Here is a 19,906-nt window from a genome sequence, read left to right on the forward strand (position 1 = left end):
AAGAAAGAAGGAATGCTGGTACGCCCCTCCCTCTCCCTTATAGGGAGTACATAAGGGTACAGTACCCAGCATGCCTCCTGAACCCCCAAGCCCAAGATGAGGGCCGGAAAGTCCGGGAGGGAGGGAGGGATGTAATGAAGGGGACGAGGACAACGGGACCCGGAGTAATGAAGATTACCGGTAAGTAATAGGACATTACCCCCAGGTCCCTCCTGTCCTCGTCCCCTTCATTAATAAACCAATGAGAATACCCAAGCAGCAACCGGCCATCATCAAACAACAAACCACCAGGACACAGCAGAACAGCAAAACCCAGCAATTTATTGCAAACAACAGCACAGCACAAAAGAAAAACAAGGGGAATCAGGAACACACAGCCCGAAGAACCCCCAAACCAAAGTTAGTGTCATCCCCCAGAACATTCTGAATACGGTAATGCCTAACAAAGGTATTAGCAGAAGCCCAAGTGGCGGCCCTACAAATTTCAGAAAGGGACACCCCACGAACCTCCGCCCAGGAGGCAGCCATCCCCCTAGTAGAACGCCCCTGAACCCCAGCCGGGGGAGGGGAACCAGAAAGGGAATAGGCCAGAACAATAACCTGCTTCAACCAACGCCCAATGGAAGAAGACGAAGCACGGTTACCCCTGGAGCCAGCACCAAAAGAGACAAACAGGGAGTCAGAAAGCCGAAATGCACGGGTCCGATCAACATAGACCCTCAAAGCCCGGCAAACATCAAGCAGAGACCAGGGAAGATCACCGACGTCCACCTGATCAGAAACCAAAGCCGGAAGGACCAGCTCCTGAGAACGATGAAACTGGGAGGAGACCTTGGGCACGAAAGAGGGATCCAACCGAAGAACAACCCCATCCTCAGAAAAGGAAAGAAAAGGCTCCCTAGCCATCAGGGCACCCAATTCCCCCAGGCGACGAGCCGAGGTGATAGCCACCAGAAAAACCACCTTCAAGGTGACAAACTTCATATCCACCTCATCCAACGGCTCAAAGGGAGCAGCCACCAAAACTTTCAAAACCAAGGGAAGATCCCAGAGAGGAAAGGAAGGACGCACCACAGGGCGGGAGATCGCAAAACTGCGCAACAAGCGAGAAACCAACCCATCAACATCAGGAAGGTTACCCCAAGGCGCCCTAAAAGCCCTGATAGCAGCCCATTGAGCCCGGAGAGTAGAGACAGACAAACGCTTCTCGAACCCATCCCAAAGGAACTGTAGAACATCCGGCAAAGGACAAACCAAAGGGGACAAGGCCAGGCCAAGACACCAACGCTCAAAGTTACCCCAATGCCTCCCATAAGATTGAAGGGTAGAAGGCTTCCGAGACCGCTGAATAGCCAAGGCTAAATGCTCCGGGAGACCCCTATGCCTCCACCCCTGCCTCTCAACCGCCAAACCGACAGCCGAAGCCGCCGGAGGGGCAACATCGGAGAGGACCGCAAGGGAGACGGAAGGAAGGGGAAGAACCATGGACCCTGAACAGCCAACAGGCGGAGAGTGGGAAACCAAGACCTGCGGGGCCAGAAAGGCACCACCACCACCACCTCCCGATCCTCCACCAACATGCGAGCCAGGAACCGAGGAATCAGAACCAGAGGGGGAAAGGCGTACAACAGGTGAGCCGGCCACGGAAGGGACAGGGCATCCACCCCCCAAGACCCCTCCTGAGGAACCCGGGAGAAGAATCGGGGAAGCTGCGCATTGAGCCGGGAAGCAAAGAGGTCCAGAAAGGGAAGACCAAACCTCCCGCACACCAGAAGAAAGGCCGCCGGTGTCAAGGCCAACTCCACGGGGACAGGAAAAAAACGACTGAGGGCATCCGCCACCCCATTGTCCACCCCCCGGACATGAACAGCCGCCAGGGACAAAAGATGGCCCTCCGCCCAGCAAAACAAGGGGGACACCACCGCGTTCAGGGACCGAGAACGGATACCTCCCTGGTGATTTAAGTAGGCCACCGTCACCGAGTTGTCCGACCGAACCAACACATGCTGGTCCAACAGAAGGAGCCGAAACCCCTGGACAGCCCGACACACAGCAGACAACTCCCGCCAGTTCGAAGACTGACGACCCTCCAAGAGGGACCACCGTCCCTGAAGGCACTCCGACCCCAAAGTCGCCCCCCAGCCCAAAGCGCTGGCATCCGTCGTAAGGACCACCGGAGGAGGACACTGCAGAGGCAAGCCCCTGTCCAGACTGGACGGCAGAGTCCACCAGCGCAGGGCCGGAAGGATTGACAGAGACACAGGAACCAGAATGGACAAGTCCCCCGACAAGGGATTCCACCGGGCCAACAGGTAGGACCAAAGAGGACGAAGATGGAAACGCGCCCAAGGCACCGTGAACACAGTCGCCGCCATCAACCCCAGAAGGCGCAACCAAAGACGGACCGGAAAGGACCGACCCAACAGAAACCGCCGAGCCAGCGCACACAGGGTCACGGCCCGGGCCACGGGCAGGAACACCCGATTCAAATCCGTGCGGAAACGGGCCCCTATGAACTGCAAGTCCTGAGAGGGGAGAAGCTGACACTTGGGGATGTTGATCAGGAACCCATGGTCCCGCAAGGCCGCACACACCAACCTCTGATCCACCAACAACTGCTCCGCGGAGGGGGCATGCAGGAGCCAGTCGTCCAAATAAGGATAAACCAACATCCCCTGGAGGTGCAAGAAGGCCACCAAGGGAGCCACCACCTTGGTGAACACCCTCGGAGCCGATGTCAGGCCGAAAGGTAGAACAACAAACTGGTAATGGACCCCCAGAAGACAAAAGCGAAGGTAGGGACTGGAGAGAGGATGCACAGGCACGTGAAAATACGCATCCTGAAGATCCAGAGTGCACATGTAATGACCCTTGAGAACCAAGGGAACAATCCTCTGAAGAGTCTCCATCTTGAACGGAACCCGCAGCACAAATTTGTTCAGGGCCTTGAGATCCAGAACAAGGCGAAACCCCCCAGTCACCTTGGGCACCAGAAAAATGATGGAGTAAAACCCCTGGCCCCGCTCTCCCGGAGGAACCACCCAAACCGCCCCCTTGTCCAATAGTGACTGAACCCCCCGAGAAAGTTCCGCACGTTTGGACGGGCAGGATGGCCAAGGAGTCGGACGGACCCCCGAGACAGGTGGCAGGCTGGAGAACTCCACACGGTAACCCAAGCGGATCACGTCCAGGACCCACAAGTCCGAACAGGAGGACATCCAGGCTGGAAGAAACAACCGAAGCCGACCACCAACCAAGGATCCGACCTCGGACCCCAGATAGTCAGGAGCGAGGCTTCGCAGGCGGGGACTTCGCCTTCTTGTCCTGTCCCCGACCAGGCTGGAAACGGCCACGACCCCGGGAAAACTGCCTGCGAGAAGAGGGCCGAAAAAAGGGCTTAGGTTTAGAAAAAGCAGGAGCAGCCGAGGGCATCTTGAAAGAAGAGGAATGTTTCTTCTCCTTAAAAAGACGACGAAGCTTCCCCTCCAACTCCGCCCCAAACAACATGGAACCCTGAAACGGCAGACGTAGGGCAGCAGTCTTCTGGGCAGAATCGGTCTTCCAATCCTTGAGGACCACATTCCGACGAGCCGCTATACAAGCACCCCCAGACAGAGCAGAGGCACGAACCACATCAAATGAAATGTCAGACAAAAACTCCACCTGACGTTCGATGTGTGCCAGAATGTCAGCGCAGTCAGTGGTATTATCCATAGAGCCATACAAAGTCTTTAAGTCAGACAGAAGAGACTGCGCCACATAGGTCCCATAAATACCCGCCCTCAGGGCCAAATGGGAGCCAGAATAAACCTTACGAAGAGAGGCGTCCACCCTCTTATCCACAGGGTCACGCACCACAGCATCCTCGGCCAAAGAAGTGCGACCAACCAGACTAGCCACCACAGAATCCACAGGGACCGAGTCCGGCAAGTCCTTCTCCATATCCTGAAGTGGATACAGCTTCGCCATGAAGCGGGGCAGCAGAATGCGATCGGGATCCTTCCATTCCCGATCCAAAACCTCCCGCACACAAGGATGCACAGGCATAACAGCAGGAGCAGAATACTGGAACTGGCGAAGTAGAGAACCACCAGACGTACCAGGGACAACATCCGCAGGAAACCCCATATTCTCCTTGACATGGCACAGCAAATCCGGTAACATGTCCTTGTCAACATACTTTCCCTTGACCAAATCAGCGTCCAAACCACCATCCTCAGAGCCAGAGGGCGAAGAAGAGGAGGGAGAAGGAGGAGGCACACCCCTGGACCGCGATTTGGACGAAGCCTTAGCACCCCCAGGCTTGGAACCACCCATCTCAAGCAAGGTCTCCTGGATGAGAGCCTTCAACTTCGCATCACCCCTCGAGCGATGCCTGGAGCGACTGGGAGTAGGAGAAGAGGAGGAGGAGGAAGCTGAGGAAGCGGAGGACTCCTCGACATGCCTGCGTTTTCGTGAATGCTTCCCCATATTGAGAAAGCCCCAGCAAGTACGACAAACCAGCAGGCAGAAAGGCAAAAAATGAGGAGCCCAGGCAGCAGCAGGAGAAACAGCACCAAATCGCCTGCAGAAGCACAAAACAAGCACAGCGACCGCGAACCATAAGCAAACGGACGAAATGCAAGAAAGAAAGAACATTCAGACTCTTTAAATGCCCCCAAACCGCTACGCGGTACTTACATCAGGAACCGGCAAACAAGCCTCTCACCGCCCGCAGCCGGGAACCTCAAACGCCTGACTTCCGCTCTCCAATCCAGGAAGTCAGGCAAGGGCCGGAAGGAAGCGCCCCAGCAACCATGGAGCCGCCGCACCTCCCGGAGCCACACAAGAGAATGGCCGCGTCTCGCACAGCCCGGCAGCACAGAGACGCGGCCCGACACTGCCTCCATGCCCCCAGAGCCGCACCTCGCCAGAACAGACCACGAGGTCCAACAATCAGGGACAGAGGCGGCAGACAGCGTCACGGGAGACTCCCCAAGCCCGGCAGGAGGAGTCAGCCCGGAAGATCCAGCACCCACCCGAGGCCAAGCCACAGGTGAGACTCCAGGAGCCCACCGGCTCCTGGACCAAAAAACAGAAAAATGTCGATAGACAGAAAAAAGAACAGGAGGCATGCTGGGTACTGTACCCTTATGTACTCCCTATAAGGGAGAGGGAGGGGCGTACCAGCATTCCTTCTTTCTTTTTTTCTGTCGTGAGATGGACATATCTCATTGGTTTATTAATGAAGGGGACGAGGACAGGAGGGACCTGGGGGTAATGCCCTGTGGATGTATGAGTGCGCTTGCAGAAAGATGAACACAAGGTACCTTACTGCTGTTTGGTGGTGGTCAAACTTCCACTGCACTCACAGACTACACATCCTGTAAGAATGACCAGCATTTCCTATGGATTTGCGAAATGGAAGTACACTTCTGGGTCAAGTGCAACAAAGACCGCAGACGAAATGATAAGTAAAGGATGAATGCAACTGCAAAAAAAAACAAAAAGAAAGATAGAACGAGCAGAAAAGGAAGACCAGAAATTGAGAGAAAAGAGTAGGATTATGGAAAAAGGAAACTAAGAAGCCGTAAGGGGTGGGTAAAAAAGAAAGATAAATATATGACTCTATATAAAGAAATGCTCCACAAAGCCGGCCGACATGGATCTGGGGTGCCGAGGCGGGATCGAGGGTGTAGGGAGACGTAAAAATGTTTTTTTAAAAATACAATTACCTCCTCGCTGCACGTCTCCCGCTCGTCTCTCCTCAGTCTGCCGACCAAGAAGCAGCAAGGCTCCCCTGAGCCAATCACAACGCTGCAATGCAGCCTTGTGATTGGCTCCCCTAAGCCAATCAAATTCACAAAAAAAAATAGCTTTGTTCGATTTTTTGTTTAAAAATCATAAAAGCATACAATTTTTAAAAATTACAATTATAATTTAACAGGCAACATACATTTAAAAGCAACATACAAGTTAATAGGATTTGCTAACCCTCTGATTATGATTATCTAAGTAGATTACCTGGTATTCACAAGCCTAATATTAACAGTTCTTGTGTTACGTCAAAGGGTTAAATTGAAAGAAGTTGCTATACTTAAAACTGCGTTGCGGTAAAACAAATCGATTAAAAGCAGGGATGCTACGCTCAATTGGTAAGCAAATTCTATGACCCTGCTCAGTATTATATTCAACGTTTTGTTTCCGGGGGGGGGATATATGAGTTGCTTGGATAAAAATCGTGTAAATCCCAGGTTGTTATGGGGCCATCACCTTCTTGGGGCTGCCATGACTGGAGATAGGGAACAACTTGTCTGCTCCTAAATCTAATTAGAACCAAGTCGCCACTAATATCTTTTCGAAGGGGACCCAGCCAGCCCACTCTCCTCGCGCTGATTATCCTGCCATCAAGGTCATGAGGTAAGGGTCTGTTTTTCGATAGCCAAAACTTGACTTTGTTTAGCAGGTCGGTGGGTCTCTCAGATTTTCCATGTTTCAATGGAGGGACCCCCAAGAGGATAGACACAAATGGAGCGGCCTCTGGGGGAAGATTAATACAGGGAATCTTAATAAGTTCTAGTCAGGGGGCAACATTGTGATCTATAACAGGTATGGGTGGTGCCTTAGGAACATATGGAGGCACAGAAGTAGGGACTGGTACTTGAGTTGGGGGAGCTTTGTTTTGCATGGTATTGGGAAGAGCAGTATGGAGCGAACAGTTAGATGTTATAGTATGGGAAGATTGTGCCAAATAGGATTTAACAGTTTCCTCAATCCCCATCAGTCTATCCCCCAAGGTGTTAATTTTATCGATCAGGGGATGGATAGTGGTTTTGATCAGTTGTTCGATCATGGCCAGTAAAGCCAATTGGGAAGAGGTTGCTGGATCGTATAGTTTTTTACCCACCTCTGGGGTTGACAAAGCAGTGACATCAGAGAAGTTTATATTGGGGGACGCATTCTGTAAATTTGGTGGTTTAGTTTGGGACCCATTTACTCCAACCCCGTCGTGTTTCCTTTTAGCAGATGTGACCTGGATGGGAATTATACTTTGTGGATTGGCTTTTATGGGTGTAGGTAAAGGCCCCTGTGTGCTTGTGCTGCAGGCTAGCGAACTAGTGTTTGTTGCCGGGTGGGGTGATGTCACAAAGGTATACCTGATATTACACATACTATTTAAATCGTCTAACCAGGGGAGATTAGACGCTGTAATGATTGTTTTTGGAGAAGGTTCCATACTAGTTGGAGTGTTTATGAGCAGAACTGTAGTAATTATATCAATGGTACTATACAATCATTAGTACTAAAATGTCAGTTACGTGCCCGTCTTATGACCTAAGGCATGAGTCCAGCCCAAAAGGGTTTGATAGTAACCACTCCCTTAGGGGTCTATATAACAGTTTCTAGGCGGATGTGATAGTCAATGGAATAGGCAATCCGTGGCTTTACCTCCTCTTTGAAGACCAAGGGGGGTGGCCCGTCCCGTCCTCCTATGACCTCCGAGGGCCACAGAGGGCCCGCCCTTTGCCCGGGCTTAGCCCGGCGCAGTCCCGCGCGCGTCCCGCGACGCGGAGGGAGCCTCGTCTGTTGTCAGCGCCTCCGGGCGCGCAGCAACCGGGAATGACCCGCTTAGGCTGCTGGGAGCTGTAGTCCGCCGGCGGCCGTGCAGGTGGAGAGCAACGGCGGCGTGCAGCACTCACAGTGTGTGGGCCCCAGCAGCAGCAACGGAGTGTGCCCGGTGAGTCCCTCCTGCTCCGTGAATCTGGTCCTGATCTGTGACCCCCCGCTCCTCAGTGGGAGCCTCGTCCGTTATCAGCGCCTCCGGGCGCGCAGCAACCGGGAATGACCCGCTTAGGCTGCTGGGAGCTGTAGTCCGCCGGCGGCCGTGCAGGTGGAGAGCAACGGCGGCGTGCAGCACTCACAGTGTGTGGGCCCCAGCAGCAGCAACGGAGTGTGCCCGGTGAGTCCCTCCTGCTCCGTGAATCTGGTCCTGATCTGTGACCCCCCGCTCCTCAGTGGGAGCCTCGTCCGTTATCAGCGCCTCCGGGCGCGCAGCAACCGGGAATGACCCGCTTAGGCTGCTGGGAGCTGTAGTCCGCCGCCGGCCGTGCAGGTGGAGAGCAACGGCGGCGTGCAGCACTCACAGCGTGTGGGCCCCAGCAGCAGCAACGGAGTGTGCCCGGTGAGTCCCTCCTGCTCCGTGAATCTGGTCCTGATCTGTGACCCCCCCTGTAAGCCAATCACAATGCTGCAGTGCAGCTTTGTGATTGGTCTGAGTGCCGTAATTCGGTGCTGGGGGCCTGGGCATGTTCTCTATCCAGGCTGTAATGTAGCCAGGTGAGTGTTGGAGTATATGAGTGACTGTATGTGTGAGGGAATGATTGTGAAAGTGGCTGCATGAATGAGTGTGTGCTTGTGTCACTGACAGTATAGGTGAGTGAGTATGTGTCAGTATCTGTATGAATAAGTGAGTGGGTGTGTGTATAACTGTATAGGTTAGTAGGTGGCTGTGTGATTGACTCTATGGGTGACTCACAGTGTGTGAGTGGCTGTATGGGTGTATGAGTGGATATATTAGTGGATGTATTAGTGAATGAGTTGGTGGATTAGTAGCTGTATGGGTGACTGCATGGATGTGAGTGTAGACCTATGAATCAGTAAGTGGGTGTGTAAATACTGGTATGGGTGTCTCAATGGTGTTGAGAATGGTAGTGTGGAAGTTGGAGTGGGTGTATGAAATGTTATATTGGGTTGTGAGTGGGTGCATCAGAGATTCTGTGGTTGATGTCATCAGAGATGTTATTTGAGATGTCATCAGTGATGTCACTGACCATGTTATGAGTGATGTAATATGTGGGGTCATAAGCAGTGCATTGCGGGGGCGCGAGTTATAGTTAGCTCAGTTAACCATAACTGCTGAATTGCTCTGGTTTTGTATGAGGGAAAGGTCAGCCTAAGTATAAAATCTTTGTAACCTTTGTTTTTTTGGGAGAATTCCTAAGGTTTTTTTTAAATTCTATTTCTAAATTGTAACATTCATTTTTTTAAAAGAGCCTCTAAGATGTTCATATTTTTTTCTATATTTGTATATTGTATATTATTTATATATTATATACCACTCATTTTTTGATATAGTACGTGTTTATCTGAAAGTACATTAATAACTGGTTTTATTTGCAAATTTCTTTTGAGTCGGCACAACATTGTCACATTTACTGTGGAGGATCTGTGATCAGCAGATGTATTTCACATACTGAAAAATACACTGAAAGACATTTTTTTAATCAGAGCCTCCCAAGAAGCCAAAATTGTGTTATTTTTCTTGTCAAATATTTTTTATTTTAATTTTTAAAATCCGTGACAACATTGGGATGATTGTGATCATGTCATAAAATCTCAAAAAAAGCAAACACTCAGCGACACACATTACTAACCACATCACTGTTTTAAAAACGTATTTGTACACACATATTTGCAGTACATTTTTTAAAACTGTGTTTGAATCTTACTTCCCATTTTCGCAATTACAACAAGAGTCGCGATGATTTCGGAAACTGCGATGATCGTGCCTTTTTTAGCGGGTGCAAAAACATATATTCACACATTTTACAGTATTTTAGACATTAGGGGTTTATTTCTGCACTGTTTAAAGTCATGTTTTTGAAGAGAGTTTGCATAAAAACAACCATTTAAACCGATTTTTCATTTTGCGGTGATGCACGGTGTCGCGATGAGATCATTAGCTACGGTCACCGTGAATATGTCGTGGAATGACAAATCAAATGCAGATATTTAATAGCCACCATCACAATCAAAACTTATAACTGCAAAATGAATTATAACCAACACACTAAACACATTACTATCAAACAGCTGTATAATAGCATGCACAATTCCCTTAATATCTCTATAACACAGTGCATAACTTTTTCAGTGTAATCTGTGACAGCATGCATCACTGTGGGCCCGATTCACAGAACTAACTTAAGACAAAATCCTAAACTTACTACCATTTTGGTATTCACAGAAGGCACTTACTCATTTCGGTATTCACAGAAGTCAGGAGTCCTACCTAACTTTAGTACTCCTGAATGCCTTCTGTGAATACCGAAAGTCTTAAAGTTAGAATGTTTGTCAGTTTAGGAGTCCTCTCCTAAACTGACAAAAATCCTAACTTTAAGACTTTCGGTATTCACAGAAGGCATTTAGGAGTCCTAAAGTTAGAAATGAGTAAGTGCCTTCTGTGAATACCAAAATGAGTAAGTGCCTTCTGTGAATACCAAAATGGTAGTAAGTTTAGGATTTTGTCTTAAGTTAGTTCTGTGAATCGGGCCCAGTGTGACTAGGTCTCTCATTCACTGTATAAATATTTGAGGGGAACTGTGAAATGATGCGTCAGTCTATCAATACTTCTGTAACGAAATGTGTGACTGCCTCAGTACATCTATGCCTGGGTGCATCCACAGTAGGCCTGTGATTGGCTGCATAAGTCTCTCACTCAATCTGTGAGTAGGTGCATGAGTGCCCTTGTGCATTTGTAAATAAGTATATGACTGTCTAACTGGATCTGTGAGTGGATACATGAGTGTCTAAGTGGGAGTCTGAACGGATCAGTTAGTGGGTGGATGAGCGTCTGAGTGGATCTGTGAGTGAGTGCATGAGTCTCTCAGTGGGTCTATGACTGGCAGCATGAGTGTCTGATTGGTTCTGTCAGTAGGTGTGTGGGTCTGTGAGTGTGTCTGTGCTTGGGTACATGAGTCTCTGAGTGTATAACTAACTGGGTGGATCTGTGAGTGGATGCATGAACCTTGACTGGGTGAGTGGGTAGGTGTGTGAGTTTCTGAGTATATGAGTGACTGACTGAGTCCGTAAGTCTCTGAGATGCTCTGTGACTGAGAGCCTGATTATGATGGCGGTGGGACCGCCACCGTTAGGCCGAGTGTGGTGATCCCACCACCATCCAGCCCATTGGTCCGACTGCCGCATTAGGATGCAGACGGTAGGAGCTCGGCTGTCGGGGGAAAGACCGCTGCATCTGACAGGCTCAAGGATCCTGTCAGTGCGGAGGTCGGGCTCCCATTCCCTGCAATGAGGGCGGTGCCTGCTCAGGCACCGGCATAGGGATTACAATGTCCCTTTCCACCTCCCCTTTCATGGCAGATCACCCACCATGAAAAGGCAGGCAGATAGTGACTTTGGGGGCCCCTAGCAGGGCCCACTTCCCTCCAGGCCCTCCTCTATGGGACCTGGGGGGCACCTATGTTATCCCTTAAACATCCCTGCACCATGTGGCAGGCACCTCACGATGCCTGCTACATGGTGCATGGATGTTTTAAATATGTATATTTAGTATTGTGGCGTGTGCTGCAGTCCGAAGTACATGCTACAATACAAAATATACACATTGCGACCGCCGTGAAGGTGATCGCATTGTAATGCGGGAAGTGGGACTGCCAACTTCTAGTCGGGTGGTCCTGCTTCCGCAACGGTGCATCGCAATCAGGCCCTGAGTGTGGGAGTGACTGTACGGGTGTGTGAGTGGATGTAACAGTGTCTCAGTGGATCTGTGAGCAGGTGTAAGAGTGTCTCAATGGTTCTGTGAGTACATATGTGAGAGGGTCTGTAAGTGGGTGCGTGAGTCTCTTAGTGGGTCTGTACATGGGTGCATCACTCTCCGAGTAAGTCTGTAAGTGAGTGCATAAGTAACTGAATGGGTATGTGAGTGAGTGCATGAGTATCTGAGTGGGTATGTGACTGAATGTGTAAGTGTGTGAGTGGACATGTGAATGGGCGTATAATTGTCTGAGTGAGTTTGTGAGTGCGTCAATGAGTGTGTGACAGTGACTGTCGAGTGTGTACAAATATATATATATATATATTTATATTTACACAAATATTCGTGATGACTTCGCGATATTCGTGATATCCCCGCGATGGTACACGGGGACCGCACTGGCGATTGCATCGTCGTCACAAATATTGCAAATTTATTTTGGACACATAACTTGTGTCATTAACACACCCATTTCTCAAACACAGGGTCAGAGTATCTCCACCCTGACCCCTTATGTTAGCTTTCACACAAATTTTCAGCCCCATGAACTGTTCCGGGACAATAAAATGGTGGCTGCAACTTAATATTCAGGTTGCATCCCGCCAATCAGAGCATTCCAGATGGCGTGTGAATTCCTGATTAATCGCGAAGCCACCACTAAACATCCGCGGCCAATGTTATATCTTTAATTTGCAACTTCCATTTCTTAAAAACGACTTGACGGATTCGCACCAAATACCATTACAAACACACTTTTTTCGCGCCCCTATTTCTCGGTTCCCACTGCACGGATCACCCCCAAACTTTCCATGACACATAGAACATACTTTGACACTTTTCATGAAGATTGGTAAAATGACGCCAAAGTTATAGGCAAGTCAAATATGGCATAGAGCTGGGCCAGCTGTGTCTATCTTTGATACTGCATTCTCATATAAATCAATATTTGATTTGTGGTGGATCTGGAAAGGGATGTTGGGAAACAGCGTTGCCCATATAATTGAAGGCTGGATGTTCCAAAGTAGAGTAACACATAACAGTGTAGTTATACTCTTGTCTAGATTCCTATGATATCAACTGCCTATGCAAATGAGTTTTCTTTTGAATCACAATTTGCATATATGTGTTAACTGGATATCCTGAAATCTGGCATGGATCATACTCTCTGGGGTACATATTGAACACCCATGATATACAGGATATTTTTCTTCAAACAACTCAAGTTAATTTGGTTTAATGGGATCTGCAAAACCTTGCTTATGATGGCATTTGTATTCTGTACACCTTACAGGTGATGCGATATTGAAACTCAACAATGAAGTTAAATTTATCAAGAAGAAGAGCTGCACAGATGTTATCCTTGATGAAGGAAAGCAGTACTTGATAATGGGCAAGGAAGGCTTCCAAATACAAGTCAATTTCAGCTTCCAGTAAGTAGCCAACTACCCTCCATTCAATGGTCCCCAGCAGATTTTTGAAGTATTTTAGGCTGAGCATTCAGAAGCCCAGAATAGCCTGGGTATTGCTTGATAACCAGTCAATTGTTGATTGGTTTGTTTCTCACCTTCATCTCACTTTTGTAAATGATTTGGCTTATTCATCGGCATTTGCTCATTTAAGGACTATAACATGTGTTGTTAAGGTGAAGGAGGGTGGCTTTACACCAGATATAAGTGTTTTGTATTAGGGATGATGGCATTCCTGTTGGAGGAAAGTGGGGTGGGGACAGATCTAGGGGTTTTAATCTAAATGATGCCACCCCTGCAGAATGTGAAGAGGGACCCCTGAGTCTCCAATGACTTACAGATAGTCATTGGACGTAAGCTGAATGGGCCCCCTGAAAAGCTGGGGTGCCCCAAAAGGGCTGGAGCCTCCCTACACAGCAGGGAGTGCAGGGGCCCTGCATTACCCCACTCTGGGAGGCAGTGCAAGGGAGAGAAATTGTATTTTGTATTGGGGTCCCCTACAGTTCCATGAGATTAGTTTACAGGGCGGTGCTCCTAGGGGCACTAAAGTTGTAGGTTTGAAAATATTAATAACAGGGACTTTTCCACATTGGTGTTTCAACTTGTGCTATACTTTTATCATCTATTTGAAGTCACTTGGGGCCTTTGGTGAAAAAGCCCTGTTATTGATAGTGACCCTACTAAGATCTTATACATTAACATCTCGAATGGAACGTTCAAATCTGACCAGCCAATCAGAAGACTTAGGTTGGGGTCAGAACCACTTTTGTTTTCTACATGTTAGGTAAAACTTCTGTTAATATCCGACCTTCAACATTATAATAGCATGAGGTTGTGCCAGCTCATTTGACAACATGAGTTTCAGAAGAGCAAGGAGATGAGCATGGGTGAGAAAGAGTGAGACAGGAATAAAAGCTGTGATGGTAGGAAGTGCAGGACATGGGGACATGCAGGCAGAACCAGGTGTGCAAGGTGGGTAAGAAGTAAAGGGCACTTGAGAACAGCCATGCAATGAGGAAGTGCCAGACCATATCTTAATAGTGTCACTGGAGGTGTGTGCAGGCAATAATATGTTGTTTTCCCCTACTCCCCTACTAGTCTGATGAGAACCTGCTAGTCTGGTAAGGTTTATAATCAACAAGCCTCAGTAGCTCAACATTTGATTGTGTGGCAGAAATGGCCATTTGCACTGCAGCGTAACAAATATAATAACAACGCAGTAGAACAAATGACAACTAGTATTTCCAAGTGTCATACTACCTGATTGGGCATTGAGCAATTCCCCCATGGTGTACCAGGCTCTAAAAATGCTAGTTCATAAATTCTCTTGAACCCGCTGTCTTCATGCTGTAGCGGGGGTAGCTTTCACAGGGAGTCCTTTACTGGAAGGAGGTCCTGGGCGAGTCAGGGTGGTTCGCTGCTCCAACATATCTCTGAAGTAAGAGGCTTTCACAATGAAGAAATGTCCAAGGGCCTTTCTTCTGGGTAACAATTTACACCCATATTTACAGATGGGTGGTACTGGGAGAGACATCAAACATTTGCAGCTGTTCCACCTCTCATATCTCAAATCATTCAGAGTGCGGGGCTGTGATTTTCTCAAGGATGGGGCCACAATCCTGTTGGAGCTTCTGCTAGTGTATAATGTATATGATATCACACAATAACAAAAAGTGAATCAGGATCCCACAAGGTCCTGTCACTGGGGGGGCTTGGAAGAGAATATACTCTCCCACATAAGTTGGCTACACAGTACAAGTATTCCTAGCCTATCTAAAGTAGGATGTAACTCCTCCTTGTAGAAATGTCCTGATTAGCGCGTTCGGAAAAAAGAAATTCTTTTTTATATGTCCCTCACCCACTCTAATAGTGGCATGCTTCATCATCGGGTCCACCTCAGCCAATAAAAGCTGAAGTCGGCTCAACAGTCTTTCAGGGAGCTCTTACGAGAACCTACCAGGGAGCCTAAAGGTAAAATATGCCTAACGAGGGTCAAGGATATCCCTTTATTAGTAACCCTTGATGGTATGATTAAAACAATACAGAAGTAGGGATGTCTTGGTTTATTATGGTCCTAAGATCCTCACTTACTTATATTGTCAACATGTTTCAGCCCCACTGCTGGCCTATACGAGGTCCTGGGCTCTCATCAGGACTTATAGAATTTTTCAATGCCCTAGATTTCTTGCAGCAAAGGCTAATTTATGTGCAAATCACATGCAGAATTAGCATCATACATAGCATATGGAGACTTACCTGACAATGCTCGTTGGCAAAGTAATCAGTGCCAATTTGGGTCACTATCAAAGCTTCTGAGACGGTTGGGGTGACATGTAACTGTAGTCACACAGTCGTCAAGTGTACCATACCAGTGCCTCACCTATTCGGGGCCTGCTCGCTCCTGGCTCTGTCTCTGTATGGTTCATCCCATATTTTAGGCCTCCTGCTTTGGGGGCTCTGTTTGGGGGAAAAAGGGTTCTGACAGGTGGCTATGGCACCATAGCATGGCCCAAACGATGTCAATGTTTCTTTCCCCAATGTGGCTCCTGACATGGAGAGGGGGTTGCTTCTGCAGTAAAAAAAACTGCAGATATGACAGTGAACTTTAGATTTGGAAGCCATCTGAGTCGAGCCAGCCTCGTGGCAGCAAGCCCGCTGAAGGCTAGGTGAGCACCGTAGTCTCTGGGAGTGGGGTTCACTGACTCTTACAGGCAGTATGAGTGGGGGAACTGACCTAGTTTGGCAGTATGCAAATGACATCATGGCACGCGACATCGTGTTGGTTGTCATCACGGCGCTTGACATCACAGCACATAACATCACAGCGCTTGACATCCCGGCGCATGACATATGGCACACAACATCACACATGGCATCACAAGAATTGACAAAATAGAAAGTGGCATCACAAGCCACGACTTTACAGGAAGTGGCATTACAAGAAGTGGCATCAGATCGAAAGCCCTCACATATATGTTTAGCAGGACTATCATGTGTACACTTGAGCAAATTGCGAGGATAATAGCACAGTGAGCTATGGAAGATGATATGTGGATTCTACACCTTGCAATCCCCCAGTTGTATGTAACACATGCTGTACATTCATTTACAAACTTATATAATTTATTGTACATGTAATATGCACATGTTGATGTAAGCGCTCTGACACCCTGCATCGGAATAAGTAGGGCTATACAAGAAAAAATAGTGGTTCTTAAATTATTTCAACGCCTCCTCAGGGGAAGTAAGCTCTGTATAAATGCAATTTGCTTTTTGTAAATACTGGGAAAGACCAACACATCTGATATTCTTACAGTGCATGCATATCTCCTAAACAGGGACTGAATATAGTGAAAAACTGCCTCTCTTAAGTATGTGTGAAGTGCTATCAAGGTGTGACCCTTTGTTTCCCCCTCCGCTTCATTTGCATCAGATGTGAGGCTCCTGACTGCTCCCAGCCAAGAGACTTGAACAAAAGGAGGCCTGATGATCACCCCTCAAATTCGGCCTTTGTTATGGGCCCAGAAGGAGTCTTAAATAAGAAAGCCCCGTCCCGCCTGCAAGTTGTTGCTTGATGCAGATGGAAAGCAGAGAACAGGCAGGCACTGCTAAAAGTGTCCTGGTGTTTGGAAATTACACGGGGACGAGTTCAGCACCTTATTCAGTGGGACCCAAATTCTTGGCAGGGTAGACATCGTTCACCCTGTGAAAAAAGTGGGTGGACGCCGTTCACCCGGTTGTACCCCGACTCGTGCTCTGATCAGCACCAAAGAAGTCTTGATGGCCTCCCATGAAAAGGGCTGCCTGTGCGCCACAAAATAAAGAAAAACATCACTGATCATTGAGAAAAAGAGTGCAGGTGGCAGACAAGTTGTGAAAAACTGTGCTGAAATCAAAGTAAACACATCGTTTGATCTATTGGCTGCGTCTAGGCCCATTGAATGCTGGGCCCTTTATACCATAGACAGATGTCAACCTATGAACTCTTCATTCTCTCTAAGTATTTCTTCTATTTCCTTGCAGGTACGAGTATCCTTTGGATGCAGTCACGTGGGTTGAATGGTGGCCATCCGAAAATGACTGCCGCACCAGCAATTGTGCTCGGTTCATCTCTATACTGGAAGACTTTTCAGAGGATATTTTGCTTTTCGCCTGCTAAAAGGCACAGAGGATTAGATTCTCTAGTAGTCCATGACGTCAGTGCATTACGCATCTACGGTCCTTTATTTTGAGCTCTCGTTGGAGACGCGATGCTTCTGAAGAGTGGGAGTTCGCCATTGCCACATATTCATGTTCATACCTGCTTGAACCCAGTGCAATAATAGATAGAAATGTATTTGTTACAAAATAAAATGATTTTTAGTCTGTCTGCCTGGCGGTGTAAAGCCTAAGTACTCACCCTTTACTATAATAACACTGGCTCTTTCAAGCGGTCATGGAACATTAAACTGCCTCTTTCCTCCTGTTCCCTGTAGCGCCTTGAGGCTGCCGTCACACTGACAGGTTTCATCAAATGTCATTCCATACTTTCCTCCCCTCTCTTTCCGGTATTGCCTGATTCCCTCTTTACACCTTTGTTTGCCTTGTAGCGCTTTGAAGATGTTTGTTGCTAAAGAGTCACGCAGATGAATGCTTCATATATTGTGATTGCAGACACAGTGAGGCGGGAGAGGACAGTCTCATGCTTCTCTAGGCTTTTCTTGGCAAGCTTTATTTCCCTGATCAGAGCTGCAGGCTCACAAGTTGCCCCCCTAGATTCTGTGTCCTGTTTGAAGCACAAAGGTGGAGAGGGCCAAGGCAAACCCCAAAATGAGTCCAACACTATACTACTCCATTAGTGCTAAGAGATACTTCAGAAAACAATTTAAAGTATTCTTTTAGTTTGTAGCTAAGAACAATATGCAAATTATAATATCTATAAAATTAAGGAAACAAAAACAGCACATAAGCACATGGAAAACAGTATGGATTCTTGTATCCAATATTGTCCATGCCATAAAGCTTTTAAACAATATATGGATCCAACACAATCAGGACTGGGGTCCGTCCATTGAAGTAAAAATGATTTCTTACCAATATGTTAAAGAATATTGTTTACAACCAAGTTTTAGCAGTACATCTATGTTCAGTCATTCCATAAAGTACTTTCAACCGGTCTAGGCTTTTTACAACTGCTCTTTGTGTGATAGGTTTATCAACAGGGAGGGTACCTGTACTTGTGAACCACAAAAGAGTCTGGGATTCCCCTCCCCACCAAACCTTCTCAGGAGTTACTGAGACCAGCACCCGCAGCCCGTGCAGGTAAGAACAGTGGGGCTGGGTGGGGGAGTTTTCGATGGATGAGGACGAGTGAAAATTAAATAATACATTTTCCTTCGTCATCGGCTGTCAAAATCCCCCCTCACCCATTACCACCGCTCTTACCTGCACGGGCTGCGGCTGGAGGCCAGAGATATCTGTATTTTGGGGGTAGTGAATCCTACAGATAAGTTGGACACCAGGATTACAAAGAAACATGGAATTACCAGCAGAATCAGTAATACCACTCTAGATTTCCACAATAATTCACTGCTTTTTCCAGGTTTGAACAGAGTGTTGTGCTTGCTTTGAAAAGCTGAAATGTGTGAGTCAAAACCACCACATATGCAGAATGATCACGGATATTCTAATTCTGATGGGGCCGGTAACTTCAGCAATGAGAACCTTAGGCCTTCATTACAAGTCAGGCAGAGTTCAATTACCATATGGAACTTTGCTGTGCCTTAGAATGAGAGGGTAGGTGTGGGAGAACCAAACCTGATTTTACTGTGCGGTATTTCCACAGCAGCAGCCAAGCTTCATTCCACAGGGACGTTGCCAGAAACTCCCTCCCTCTTGCCTCCTCTTCGAACCTGTACCCGACTGACTCCCCATACCCGACTTCCTTACCACCACCACACCCAGAGGTCTCCATATACATGTAATAGCTGCTAAAAGCAGATAGTAAATGTATGCGTTGAACCCCACAGATTTGGGTATTCCATATGGTTTTACAACCAGAAAACTTAGGCCCACACTGTAATTCCTGATTCCATTGGGTTAAACGTGTAATTGGACGGTACTGGGATGGAGTTACTGCACAGTAAAAGTACATTTTCATGAAAAATGTCCATGCCCCCCAGAACTGTGCAAATCAGAATGAGAGCCTAAATGGAACAAATGAAACTACCAGTCCCAGAATGCATTGTGCTTTTGACTAAACTATCAGAACTCAGACAAATCATAACGCTGCATTGCAGCCTAGCTGCCTCTTCTTCCGGCTGGAGCAGATGGATGACGACAAGGCATGACCCGAAGAGACATGAGGAGGTTCTTTTTTTTTATCTCCCCTCTCCTCCTCCCCTGCCTGCCCGCCATCCCCGATCCATGCCAGCTGCTACTGCAAATGAATGAGTATTTATTCAGAGTTAGTTCTCCTCATATTCCCCAGTGTAACCATTTGGGGGTAAGTGTTAGTGCATCGCCTACGGCTGATGACAGTTTACACTGTAATGGCTGTTCAGATCTCGTGAACCCCTGAGCACTCCTAGACAGCATTCAGTCAGGGCCATTTCTACCATTAGGCAAGACTAGGCGGCCGCCTAGGGCGGCAAAAGGGGGAGGGCGGCAAAAAACATGAGTTTGGGAATATTTAATGCATTCATTATTCTAGCCTGGATGACAGGGGGAGAGAGTGGTGTTAGTAAAAGGGAAGGGGCAGAATATTTCAATTCTCACCTAGGGCGGCAAAACACATAGAAACGGCCCAGCATTCAGTAGAGTACTCCTTTGACAACACCCTCTCAAACCATTGTCTATGTCTATCCTGCCCATTACAAATAACCTGGTCCTGGCATAGTATGCTCTGTGAAAGAATTCCAACTGAATC

The 19,906-nt window shown here is 47.8% G+C and overlaps 1 protein-coding gene across 1 annotated transcript in view; it reads left to right on the top strand.

Moving 5' to 3' along the window:
* C5 (complement C5) overlaps positions 1-17,368 on the top strand; it is a 354,269-nt gene extending 336,901 nt beyond the window's left edge. Inside the window, exons 40-41 of the mRNA XM_078641875.1 lie at positions 12,825-12,963; positions 17,023-17,368. Coding sequence (XP_078498001.1) covers positions 12,825-12,963; positions 17,023-17,158 — 275 coding nt within the window. The 3' untranslated portion in view covers positions 17,159-17,368. The remainder of the gene's footprint in view (positions 1-12,824; positions 12,964-17,022) is intronic.
* Positions 17,369-19,906: the final 2,538 nt, after the last annotated feature.

Source organism: Lissotriton helveticus, chromosome 5_1, assembly GCF_964261635.1.
Source record: "Lissotriton helveticus chromosome 5_1, aLisHel1.1, whole genome shotgun sequence".
NCBI classification, from domain to species: domain Eukaryota; kingdom Metazoa; phylum Chordata; class Amphibia; order Caudata; family Salamandridae; genus Lissotriton; species Lissotriton helveticus.